We start from the raw sequence: 13,784 nt of genomic DNA on the forward strand, positions 1-13,784 counted from the left end.
CAATCTGGCCTTAGCAGCAAGTGGCCATTGCAAGCACCACCCCACTGCCCAAGGAGTAGTGTCCTACCGGTCCACCTGTGATCACACCACTTTGAAGAAAACATCCTCTTGTCTGCCAAGTGCAGAAAAGGGTGACACTACTGTCCTCATTGCCATGTATCAATACCAGGAATCTCAAGAAAAAGTCATTTGACGGTGTTTTCCTTGAACCCATTTATGAAGCATTTGGATTCAATTCAATCACCTATTAAAACTTCTAAGGTTCATATAACACAACCTTATATCTACCTTTCTTTCTTATACAACAATTTGCTCATTCCAACTCATCAAGCATTCATTCATCTTCCTACCAGTACCGATCCATACAATATACAAGTCTAATCCATCAAATCATCAACAATAATCGACCATCCAATTCCATTTTATGCTATCCATGCATTCATCAGGCATTCATCGTCCTTTTATTTGACCATTCATCATTCTCTTGTTCATACAATGTAATCCTTTCATTCATCTACCCCTCTGCCTTCCACTTCTTTTCATTCGGTCATTCATCACTCTCCCATTCATATACTACAACCAACTCTTCACTCGTCCATTCATTTGGCCATCAAGACACCAAGAATGCATCATTCATTCATTCTCCCATTTTTCAGTTGTAAAATATGATTGGGGTCATCCAAGAATTGAAGAAATATTCATCATATCTTTGTGCATATTCTTGTCATATAAATATCTAAATAATGCAATCACATTGTCCTTCAATCCATCTAGTATCAATCTTCCTTTAATTCAGCCATTTTTATAACACAATCAACCTCTCTTCCTCATCATTCACTGATTGGCCGGCTCCCCGAAGAATCCTCAAACTTTCTTACATGGCTGACAGTGCCTAGAAGTACTGTATAGAGCTCGACTGTTGGCATTGCTCGTCATGCCAAGACCAATTGTCAACGCCACCAAATCTGTTTTGATTTTTAGCACAATTTTTCCACACTTGTTGGCGTGGTCAAAAACACATAGCCTTGTGGTTTGGAAGCGTTGTACCAGGCACTTGTTAATTACTACTAATAACACAATGTTAACAGGAACTCACTTTATAGACCTCGCTACAAAGTAGGGTTGAGTCAGACCTACTGTTGAGTCCACCTGTAACCTTCAGCCTTAACACAGGTGTCTGCAGTCCTTTGGTTCCCAGGTGAGCTATTCTGGCAGCATGAAGACGGGCTGTGTGCGTCAGTGGCATGTGCCCTGAAACTGTCACTATGACACAAACCATTGTACGGCCAGAACTCTTCAGTCTACTAACAAGTCTCTCCTAACGACCCCAAAGTTCGCACTGTCAGGAATGGCGATAGGTCTCTCTCCAAAATAGCCACAGAGCCTGGAATGCCCTACCCCTATACATCAGGACCGAACCCAACCACCTGAGATTTCGAAGACTCTTAAAAACATGGCTTTTCTAGCTATCTGGCTACTGGTTACTCTCTTCAAGCATCTGCCAAGCGCCCTGAGACATACGGGTGATTTATGCGCTATATAAACACAAATACAAATCAATCAATCAATCAGAATACTTGTAAAGCGCGCTTCTTACCCGTGAGGGTCTCAAGGCGCTATGGGGAGAGGGGGTGCTGCTACTGCTCGAAGAGCCAGGTCTTGAGGAGTCTTCTGAAGGCGAGTAGGTCGTGGGTCTGCAGTATGTGGGTAGGGGGGATGTTCCAGGTCTTGGCGGCGAGGTAGGAGAAGGATCTGCCGCCGGAGGTCGTTCATTGTATGCAGGGGACAGCGGTGAGGGCGAGGCTGGTGGAGCGGAGCTGGCGGGTGGGGGTGTAGAAGCTGAGTCTGCTGTTCAGGTAGGCTGGTCCGGCGTTGTGGAGTGCTTTGTGTGCGTGAGTGAGGAGCTTGAAGGTGATCCTCTTGTCGACGGGGAGCCAGTGTAGGTCTCTCAGGTGGGGGGTGATGTGGCTGTGGCGTGGTACGTTTACGATCAGTCGGGCGGAGGCGTTTTGGATGCGTTGTAGTTGTCGTAGGTGTTTGGCTGGGATTCCTGCAGAGAGTGCGTTGCCGTAGTCCAGTCTTGTGCTGACGAGGGCCTGTGTCACTGTTCTTCTTGTTTCGGTCGGGATCCACTTGTGGATCCTGTGGAGCATGCGGAGGGTGTTGTAGCAGGAGGAGGAGACGGCGTTGACCTGCTTAGACATGGAGAGGGAGGAGTCGAGGATGAATCCTAGGTTGCATGCATGGTCAGTGGGTGTTGGTGCTGTTCCCAGTGTGGTCGGCCACCAGGAGTCATCCCAGGCTGAGGGGGTGGTTCCGAGGATGAGGACCTCCGTCTTGTCCGAGTTCAGCTTCAGACGGCTGCTCCTCATCCAGTCGGCGACGGCCTTCATTCCCTCGTGGAGGTTGGTGTTGGCGGTGTGTGGGTCCTTGGTGAGAGAGAGGATGAGTTGGGCGTCGTCGGCGTAGGAGATGATGTTGAGTTTGTGATGGCGGGCCACTTGTGCGAGGGGGTCCATATAGACATTGAACAGCGTCGGGCTGAGAGATGAGCCCTGGGGGATGCCGCAGATGATGTCGGTGGCTTCGGATCGGAAGGGTGGGAGGCGGATGATCTGGGTTCTGCCGGAGAGGAAGGACGTGGTCCAATCAAGGGCCTTCTCTTGGATTCCGGCTTCTAGGAGGCGTGTCTTTAGAGTGCGATGGCAGACCGTATCGAAGGCGGCTGACAGGTCCAGGAGGATAAGGGCTGATGTTTCGCTGTTGTCTAGTTGGTGCCTGATGTCGTCTGTGGCGGCGATGAGGGCTGTCTCGGTGCTTTGGTTTTGTCCAAATCCGGACTGGGACGGGTCCAAGATGTTGTTGTCTTCCAGGTGGCGGGCCAATTGCATGTTGAAGATTTTCTCGATGACCTTTGCCGGGAATGGGAGCAGGGAGATGGGCTGGAAGTTATTGAGTTCCTTGGGGTCCGCCTTGGGCTTCTTGAGGAGGGCGTTGATTTCGGCGTGCTTCCAGCTTTCCGGGAATGTCGCTGTTTAAAAGGAGATGCTGATGTCCTTCCGTAGTTGGGGTGCGATGGCTGCGTCTGCTTTGTTGAATACGTGGTGTGGCACGGGTCTGACGGAGATCCTGAGTGGATGGAGTTCATGACCTTGGGTGTCTCATCGTCGTTGAAGTTGGACCAGGAGATCAGGCGGTTGGCGCTGCTAGTGTTTACAGAGGAGGTCGAGTCTGACGTAGTTGGGGTGGTCGTGGTGGTGAAGCTGTTGTGGATGTCAGTGATCTTGCAGTGGAAGAAGATGGCTAGTGAGTCGCACAGTTCTTGTGAGGGTGGGATGTCGTTGGCGTTGGCACTGGGGTTGGAGAGTTCCTTTACGATGTTGATGAGCTCCTTGCTGTCGTGTGCGTTGTTATCCAAGCGGTCTTTGAAGGAGGATCTCTTGGCTAATCTGATGAGGTGGTGATGTCTGCGGGTGGCGCCCTTGTGGGCTGCGTGGTTGTCCAGTGTGCGTTCGTGGAGCCATATCTTCTCCAGTTTCCGGCATGCACGTTTGGAGGTCTGGAACTCGTTGGTGAACCAGGTGGCTCTCTTGCTGGTGTGGCTGTTGGAGGGTTTCTTGAGCGGAGCGACGGTGTTGGCGCAGTCGTCGATCCACTGTCTGAGGTTGCAGGCTGCGGCGTCAGGGTTGGTGGGGTCAGCGGTGGGTTCTGGGCGAGGGTGGTGATCAGCTGGTCTTCGTGACTTTGCTCCAGCAGCGGCAAGGCAGCTGTTGGGTGCGGTGGTGCGTGGTTGGTTTCTTGAAGGTGAAATGGATGCCGCAGTGGTCGGTCCAGTGGAGTTCGGTGGTGTGGTCGAAGGCGACGTGGGTGCCTGTGGAGAAGACAGGGTCCAGCATGTGGCCGGCGGCGTGGGTGGGTGCGGTGACGAGTTGTCTGAGGCCAAGGTAGGCGAGGTTGTCGATCAGGGTGGCAGAGTTGGCATCGTTGTTGTTCTTGAGGTGGAAGTTCAGGTCCCCGAGGAGGATGTAGTCCGTGGAGGCGAGTGTGTGGGTGCTGGCGAGGTCGGCGATGGAGTCGCTGAACTGAGCCCAGGGTCCAGGGGGTCTGTAGATGAGTGTTCCTCTGAAGGTGGTGTTGGGGTTGGTGTGGATCCGGAAGTGGAGGTGTTCGGCGGTGTTCAGGGTGTTGTCTGTGTGGGTGGCGACCTTGAGGATGGACTTGTGGACAATGGCTATTCCTCCTCCGATTCTGTTGGCGCGATCCCTGCGGGTGATATTGTTGCCATCCGGGATGGCTATGGCGATGTCGGGCACCGAGGAGTCATTCCACCAGGTCTCAGTCAGGAATGCCACGTCTGGGGCGGAGGTGTTGAGCAGATCCCAGAGCTTGACGGTGTGTTTGCGTCTGGAGCGGGTGTTGAGGAGTATGCAGCGGAGGTGGTTGGGTCCAGTCCTTGGAGGTTTGGTGGCTCTGTCGCAGGTGAAACGGCAGGTGCGGCAGGAGAAGGGTCTGTGGGTCAGTTTCGGGGTGGCATGGAAGCAGGTGTGGTTTTGGCCGGCGTTGAGTGCGTGGAGGGTGCTGGCGTCGTAGTGGAGTCTGGTGTTGTGGCGTTCGCGGGGTCCAGGGGATCTGGAGCTGGGCGCGGTCCAGGCGTGGACGGGTGCAGACGGGTTTGCCTTAGGCGCGCCTTCGGCATGCCAGCAGCACGCCTGCTGCGCGTGTCCGCTGCACGGCTGTGAAGCATCCGGCATTTATGGGGAGGTGGGCGGGAGGAGCAGCTGGGAGGCGGGAGCAGCGAGTGGGCAGGGGCGGGGCCGCAGGGGGCACAGCGGCGGGGAAACAGTTGTACAGAATGCAAAATGGGGCACAAGGGGGGGAAACGAGTGGCACAGAGCAGAAAACGAGGCATGAAGAGGGGGAAACAGTGGTACAGAAGGCAAAATGAGGCACAAGGAGGGGAAACGAGTGACACAGAGCAGAAAACGAGGCACAAGAGGGGGAGACAGTGGCACAGAAGCAAAAAGGACGGAGGACACTTACCAGCGGCAGCGGCAGCAGGAGCACACAGTCGGAGCTGCGTGGAGGGGGAGCAACCTACCAGGAGGGTCAGGGGTCTCTCACCTCACCGCACAGCATCCGGCATATATGGGGAGGTGGGAGGGAGGAGCAGCTGGGAGGCGGGAGCAGCGATTGGGCAGTGGGCAGTCAGGGGGCAGGGCTGTAGGGGGCACAGTGGAGGGGGAAACAAGTGCAACAGAAGACAAGAGGGGCACAAAAAAACGAGTGGAACAGAGGGCTGAAGGGAACAAAAAACGAGGTAAAAACAAGTGGCACAGAGGGCAGAAGGGCACAAAAAACGAGTGGAACAGTGGGCAGAAAGGCAGAAAAAACGAGGGAAAAACGGGTGGAACAGAGGGCAGAAAGGCACAAAAACCGAAGGAAAAACAGGTGGAACAGAAGGCAGAAAGGCACAAAAACAAAGGAAAAACGGATGGAACAGAGGGCAGAAAGGCACAAACAACGAGGGAAAAACGGGTGGAACAGAGGGCAGAAAGGCACAAAAAACTAAGGAAAAACGGATGGAACAGAGGGCAGAAAACGAGGCACAATAGGGGGAGACAGTGGCACAGAGAAGAAAACGAGGCACAAGAGAGGGAGACAGTGGCACAGAAGCAAAAGGGACGGAGGACACTTACCAGCCGCAGTGGCAGCAGGAGCACACAGTCGGAGCTACGTGGTGGGGGAGCGACCTACCAGGAGGGTCATGGGTCACTAGAAGCGGAACCACCCGAATGAACCCTGCACTCCCCCACCAAGACATCCTCAAGAATGTAGCCATAAGGCATCACTCTGGCTGAGGGGGTGTATGCATTTTGTAATACCAAATTTCCCACCAAAGTGGCAATACGTCATCAACACACATATGACAGGCTACCTCGCAGTTATAACTGTATTTTCACCAATATAGAAACTTGCTGACTTTGGAGCTGGGGAACCAGGTTCGAGCTTCGGCTCAGCATCCTGTGATTCTTGGCAAGTAACGTAATGTCCCCTTGCCTTCCAACAATGAATGTCTCCTTGTGTAACATAACTGGTGCTCATGTGAAGCACTTTGATACCTAATACCTTCGGGTCGAGTTTGCGCTATATAATATCCGCAAAAAAAAAGTATTATGGATGTCCATATGGGCACGGAAGACCATATTAATTTAATTTGAAAAGCTAACACTACCTGAAATTGAGAACAGACCAGTTATGAGGTAATATAGAGCACCTAACCTGAAGTGGTACAGTATAAGAACTCAACTGAACCTAAATGTGCGCAACTCATACTTGAAAAAACAAGAAGGGCCTCCATTTTGTGCGGTGTTATAATGTCAAATCTGGCAAGCGACGCTTGACGAAAGCACAAAAATAGGATGTCGAAATTGTTTCAATGCTTTAAAAGAGGACATGGATTTGTGTGAGCCTGCTTACGAAAAAGTGCAAACATTCAATAAAGAGCCACGCCTGGCTCAGGAGAATATTGCTCAGAAAGCAAAACACATTTGTAAACAGCATGGGCAGCCGCCAGGCAGAGAAGCAGCAGCCGCAGTCCTTGCTCAGAGGGTATGATCATGCCTGTGGTCTGACAGACATTCAACTGTACAAATGGTAAAAATAGCAACACAGAGAGGCGACCACAAGCAGACGACCCTGGAACTGGGAAGTACACGATATACTGCTGCCTCCTTGTGTGCTGCTTGGACTTTACGTACGTGTTAACAATTAAATCGTCTCCAGGCACAGGCTTTTTCACCTTGAGAAGAGAGAATGAGAAACCAGAGCATATTTGAAAGTGATCAAGGGAGAGGGAGAGCCGGGCTGACAAAATGTGTACGAATGCATAAGGGGAAGAAGAGGAACCAGTGACAAACCAGCACTCATTGGCTGCACTGCACGTGGAGACTTCGTGCCCACAGCTGCTTGCTCCCGCGGCAATACTCCTTGGGACTAAACTTTTCAGGAGTGGTGCACCCACCAGTAGCCATTTGCAGGCTACGATTTTTAACAGACATACACACAATCAAATCCAAAGCGTGGCAGGAGTCAGCCCCCACAAAGTACAGACAACAGATCGCTTAACAGCGCAAGCGCTGATTAGGCTCAACCTAAAAAGAGCAATTGATAGACAAAATGCAAAACAATGCATTAAATTCACCCCAGTACAGAGAACTGGCCCTAAGTCAATAGTCTTTTTGCTCCACATGCCATTCTGTTATAGGGCCTTAAATGATATTGCAGGTTTTTGCTTGTGCAGTCATTGTTTACTTAGCCTTCACAGTTATCGTAGATCTAGAAATGGTGGATTTGCCTTCATGCACAGGAAATGTGCAGACGATGACAGATTCAGCCGTTTGCTAGCCAAATTCAACAAGTCGTTAGTGGTGGCTCTCGTGAGGACCTTCCTACTTTCACAAAGATTGATTGTCATTGGATGACACACACCTATCCTTGTCTATTACAACCCCTGCAATGGAGGAACTCCTAATGTAGGGTATTGGGAAGTTTTGCCAAATTATAACCCATGATGTATTTAGTGGATTTTTTGGTGGGGTCAGGAGAGGAGGAATTTCTACTTGTGAGGCATCATGGTTGACCTCAACTTGAGCCTGGGTCCTGGTCTATTGCACCTATGGATGCTTTGGTGTTTCCTGGTGCTTAATTTTACAAACACATATTTCCATTTTAATCATTGTTGTGTAATTTTTCTTACTACATATTTATTAATTTTAGAATTTAGCTGCGGGACTTTTATTATGTTTTATTTTGACTTTGTAGCTGTTATGGTATTGCTAAATCATTTTCAGTTAGCATGGCTTCTCCATGATATGACTACACGTTGTTGGGACCAGGATTACTTATTAAACGTTGTGTTTGATTTGACAAGATTGTGGATTTCTTTAATTAGACAGCACTCACATGAATCCCCCCCCCCCCCAACTAGCAACACATTTCCTTGTGCTAATCATCCAATTTGGAGTGTTTTACTTGGAGAATGTTCCCCTGGGAGAGACCCCTTTGTTGCCAAGGCTGGTTTGCTTACAAACAGTGCCAACTCAACCCCTGGTGGAGGTATTGCCACAACCCATTTTCAGGGCACAATCTGCCAGCATGTGCAGCACACCTTGCTCCACCATGAAAACATACCAGAGTTTGAAAAAGGTGTGTATTACTTTCATAAAGTTATAGGAAAGACCCTCCCAACACACATTATATGTAGGAGACTAGGTATGTGGGCAGCGACAACATATGTAGGAAGGTGTATTGCCATCGTCATGTATACTCAAGCCAGGCAGGGGTCTCACCATTCAGGCACAGCACAGGCAGCTCACCTACATTTACTGAAATTAAATGTACTAAAGAGTTAAGAGATACCCCCCCTAATGAAGGAAGGAAGATTTCCTGCAGCATCTTCAGCTGACAGTAGTTCCTCCCAGACTGTCACAGCAGGACACCTCATGGGGTAACTCTGCAGAATAGGAGGCAGTGTATCTGCCAGACATAGCCTAAACCAACACCCTCCCACCCCCAATCTATGCTCTTCCTGCACAGGACGAAAGGCCTATACACTTTGTTCCACACGGTTTCAAACCAATAAAAATATGAGTACAATGGATTTGCTATTATGAAGCATTATTTACATAACTTCATCGCTGCCTGCTACTCACCGCTGACTGTTCCTCACGCTCTTTTTGCTCATTCTCATATTGGGTATCAGCATTTTTGATAATGCTGGGATTTTGGTAGACATTTTCATCTGAGACAAAGAGGGATGGAATCATTACTGTTCTGTTTCACATATGCAGAGTATATAATATACAGAAGATAAATTAACGATCAGTTTACCTTTGTTTATGTCCTTTTGTTTCAGACGTCTCTCATAATGAACCGCCATCACTGCCACAATGACTGCAGCACCGAGGAGAACGCCACAGGCCACGCCCAGGGTGATCTGCCAACAGTTGCCAGAGGTGGGGCAAGGTCTGCCTATGGGAGGAAGCAGAATGAAAGCAGCCAGTGAGTGTCTTGAGTATATGCACTGGGTCAGAGCACCTGCAGTGGAGCTGTGACAATGTTTAGAGTGGGTTGCTGGCCAATAACGCCATCTCTCTAAAGATTTAGGGATTGTGATAGAACAGTGGGTCTACTAAATGGACACACATGAGCAAGAGCACATGGGCACTGAGAAGAGAAATACATTTTCATAAGTATATGGCTAAATTGTGTGGTAAGGTAATGTCAGTCTTTGTGCATCTAAATTATCAAATACAACAACTCGGCATGGGAAGAGTTGGGCCTTAACCTCAACCTCATAAATGTTTTGCAACCATCTTGTAGTCAACTTTGTACAAGCTAGTCCATTTCAAATAATCTCAAAAGGGGATTTAGCCATGACACTATTAATTGTAGTATAGTGTTCCCACAAGATGTCCCCCAGTGCCCTCTCAACTGCCTGAGTTAAACTGCCATTTCCATGGTGCCTTACCTAATCAGATTATCCTTCCCACCTACCCTGGGGAATGTACCAGGAGGTGTGCGTTCATCCTTCCAAAATGTTCTTCTTTTCCAAAGAGGACCAAACAAGACAGAATCCCTTCCTTACTAACAATTGCCCTCAATGCCCCAATGGTAGAGTGTATGGTCATAGTACTCATGAATAAGAGCTCTTCTGACTTAGAATGCAGATCAACAACCCACTGCTACATATCTTGCAAGATCTGCTTAGGACTAGAAGGATTAGAATGCTGCTAATGCCTCTCGTTCAATTACCGAGTGATTCCTAACCATGCTAGACAAAGAGCGGCTAGCAAAAGTGACGGCTTTCTCTCCTCCTTCACATACCTGCAAGAGAGCATCCCCGTCGGGTCATGGCACTGGCATTCACTCTGACAATTGTTTTTAAACCAACATTGAACATAGGCCCTACACCTGGTCGAGCAATAGCTCCTTTTACATCATCGCATACGCTTTGTTCATCTTCACTCTATACATATTGATTCTCCTTCATTGACAGAAGTCTCAAATGTTCAGGTTTTTCTGGGTAATCCAACACAAACCATGAACCATGAAAGCTAATCTTTGTTAATTGGAATGGCTTCATTGACAATGATTTACTAACTCCGATATCAGCCTCACCCCTTTTGCTGAATAGATATATCCCAGAAAGTCTATTTCCTGCTCTAATAATTTGGGGGTCCGCTACTGCTCGAACAGCCAGGTCTTGAGTTGCTTCCTGAAGGAGAGGTGGTCTTGGGTCTGGTGGAGGTGGATGGGGAGGGAGTTCCACGTCTTGGCCGCCAGGTAAGAGAAGGATCTTCCACCCGTTGTGGCTCTTCGGATGCGGGGGACGGCGGCGAGGGCGTGGCTGGTTGATCGTAGCTGGCGGGTGGGAGTGTAGAAGGTCAGGCGGTCTTTGAGGTATCTGGGGCCTTGGTTGTGGAGAGCTTTGTGTGCATGGGTGAGGAGTCGGAACGTGATTCTCTTGCTGATGGGGAGCCAGTGCAGGTCTCTCAGGTATCCGGAGATGTGGCTGTGTCGGGGGATGTCCAGGATGAGTTGTGCTGAGGCGTTCTGAATGCACTGGAGTCTTTTCTGAAGTTTGGCTGTGGTTCCGGCGTAGAGGGAGTTACCGTAGTCCAGTCGGCTGGTGACGAGCGCCTGGGTGACCGTCTTCCTGGTTTCGGTGGGGATCCACCGGAAGATCTTCTGTAGCATGCGTAGGATGTTGAAGCATGACGAGGAGACAGCGTTGACTTGTTTGGTCATCGAGAGTGAGGAGTCCAGGATTTAGCCCAGGTTGCGTGCGTTGTCTGTTGGTTTGGGTGCGCTGCCCAGGGCAGGGGGCCACCAGGAGTCGTCCCAGGCGGAGGGTGATGATCCCAGGATGAGGACTTCCGTCTTATCCGAGTTCAGTTTCAGGCGGCTGTTCATCATCCACTCGGCTACGTCTTTCATCCCTTCGTGTAGGTTGGTTCTGTCGGTTGCGGGGTCGTTGGTGAGGGAGAGGATCAGCTGGGTGTCGTCGGCGTATGAGATGATGTTGAAGTTGTGTTGGCGTGAGATGGCCGCGAGGGGGCTCATGTAGATGTTGAACAGCGTGGGGCTGAGCGATGATCCTTGTGGTATGCCACAGATGACTTCGGTGGCTTCTGATCTGAACGGGGGGGGAGGTGGACTCTCTGGGTTCTTCCGGCGAGGAAGGATATGATTCCCTCAAGTGGTTTCTCCTGGATACCGATGTTGCTGAGGCGCTGCACTAGGGTGTGGTGGCAGACCGTGTCGAACGCTGATTCTGATGTCAGATGTAATCTGATCTGTTGGTAAGTACTGTTCAAATATAACTTTTAGAAGCACTTGCCACCAATCAACATCTAGACCATTTTATTCATGCTAGGAAGAGGAACACCGTCTGTTGTAATATCATCATTGTCAGACTCCCATTGGATTATCTTCTGATCACTACAGCATCCACCATAACCAATCCGGAAACATGGATCATTATGATGATGACAATGTGACAAATAGCAAATCTATAACACACATCCTGTAGAAGTGAGCCGATATGGCGCGTAACGGCTGGTTGGACTACACTTCCCAGCATCTCCCATAGCTAGGCATTAGTGACCAATCCACATACATGAGAGATGACTACAGGACACAGATAAAACCTATAACACACCCTCAAGCTCATCAAGCAGCGTTAATCCTATGGCAAGAATGTTATCTCATGAAATATCAATACATGTCCCCTCACATTGCAAGTACTACAGTGACAATGAAGAGACAACAAGTACTGAGACCCATTTCTACTTATTGTGAGATATGCTGACAATCTACATACACTAGCAGTCAATGATGACATCGGCGCGTAATTGGATATTGAAAGAGAGCGAATCACCAATGGTGAATAAAGACAACTGAAGGGAGCCGGGATGCTGCCATTGAAGGGAAGAGGGAGTCATCGAACATGGACTAAGGAATTGGACCAGTGTCTTTAGACGGCAGGTGGATGTATGAGACCAAGCTTCAAAAAAGAACTCCCCACGCTCTCCAAAAACCTGGTTTGATGGAGAGCGGGTGAACACCTCAATTCAGCGAGGCACTTCTACCTAAGAGAGGACCCTTGGACTAGGAAGATTAAAAATAAAGTCATATTCTAAACAGGCCTTTATATTCAAAGGTGATATCACTTTGTATTAAAAAAAATGATGAGATAAGGGGAACTGCAAGACCATGGCCTTCTTCAGGACAGAAACATAGGATTCAAGCGTGGCAGCTGCACATGCTTGAACCACTAATCACAGTAAGGTTGACCTTTGTCAACCCTTACAGTACCAGGCCTCTAAGTGCCTGTAACAGAACTATAATATATATTTGAGATCTCTCAAATAATCAAACTAGGTAGGTCAGGGATATATAGAGTTGACCATCAGCATGAAACATTTGCATGCTTGGTGAGAAAGTGACACTGCACACGTGAAAAAACATTGTTTTCATATACATCAGGCTGTGAGACCAGCTCACAATCTTACCCCCTGATTGGGTCATCCCGGTCCCATGGAGGGAGGGCTCACAAAACCCTGCAGTCACACTCTGAAGGGGGGGGGGGGGGGGGTGGAGGAGAGAAGAGTTGTTTTATTTTTAGAAAATCAAATGCCTGTTCTCATTATCAATAATACAAAATAGGATCAATATCCCTATACAAATACTACCTCTTACTTCATCAAAGTGCGTTCCTGTCTGTAGACCTGACTGCGTCCACTCCTTCCTCCCGATGTGCAAGGGAGTGGGGGCGTAGTCGGTAATTTATAGCACGGTACTGTTACCATTACATCCCCATATGCAGCTGTAGCCTCTTTAACTCAAGGATGTTGACCCCTCGAGATGGCTGATACATTGGAAGCCCTCGGCCAGGGGTGATGTCCTCCCTGCACGCCACAGAAGCGTCATGTGACACCATCAAGGCAATCCCGGACTGGCGCCTGTGCATCCGGTTTATGGTGGCTGAGGTTTCCTTTTTAAAGAAGCTTTCCTTCCTTACAAGGCCGAGGAGCGTCGGGGGACATAATCAGAGCATCCCATGTGGGAGGCCAGTCCTAGGCGGGCACATGAGTCACAGACTCAATTAAAGCTGTAGTCTACTATAGGCAGCACTTTCCCTACACAAGTTCTGGGTTTAATAATACTGGGTAAGAATGATTATAGAAAGAGCAAACTTTTGGGCCTGCCTATTTTTCCTTGTCAGCACTTCACACCCAGGGAGGGGACAGAGAAGAGAAGGGAGGAAAACTGCAGGTCATGGCCCCTATAGCTCTTCAAGGATGGACACAGTCGATGAGCACCATAATCAGATCCTTGAAAAAGGTGAGTGGACTCCCACTAGCCTGGGGGGATAATCAGCCCCTACCAGTTGTAACCATGGGATTTCCTCATTCAGACCTTTTTCCTCATGTCCTCAGACGGTACACCCATCTCTATTCATGCGTGAACAACTTCTTATGGATGTCTAGGGTTAGAGGTCAACTTCTCAAGGACCTCCTTGGTCATATCCACATCTTTATGATTCAGTTCAAGTTAGTGGCTTGCTACAACTCGGTCCTTAAACTGTCCTGCAGAAATACTATGGTCCATAGTTGTCTCCTTTGTGGGAACCATGCACCCCTTTGTAGCACTTGTCCCTCTCAGAGTAGTTAAGCTCCAGAGATAGTTAGGTTGTCTATACGATAAGCAGGGGTGCAGGT

General features: G+C 49.2%; 1 protein-coding gene across 1 annotated transcript in view; it reads right to left on the minus strand.

Moving 5' to 3' along the window:
- Nucleotides 1-13,784, minus strand: part of LOC147706607 (uncharacterized) — a 740,422-nt gene that overhangs the window by 254,079 nt on the left and 472,559 nt on the right. The window contains 2 exon segments of the mRNA XM_086929638.1: nt 8,712-8,800; nt 8,890-9,026. Of these exon segments, the coding sequence (XP_086785764.1) occupies nt 8,712-8,800; nt 8,890-9,026 (226 nt within the window).

This window comes from Lissotriton vulgaris, chromosome 7, assembly GCF_964263255.1.
Source record: "Lissotriton vulgaris chromosome 7, aLisVul1.2, whole genome shotgun sequence".
NCBI classification, from domain to species: Eukaryota; Metazoa; Chordata; class Amphibia; order Caudata; family Salamandridae; genus Lissotriton; species Lissotriton vulgaris.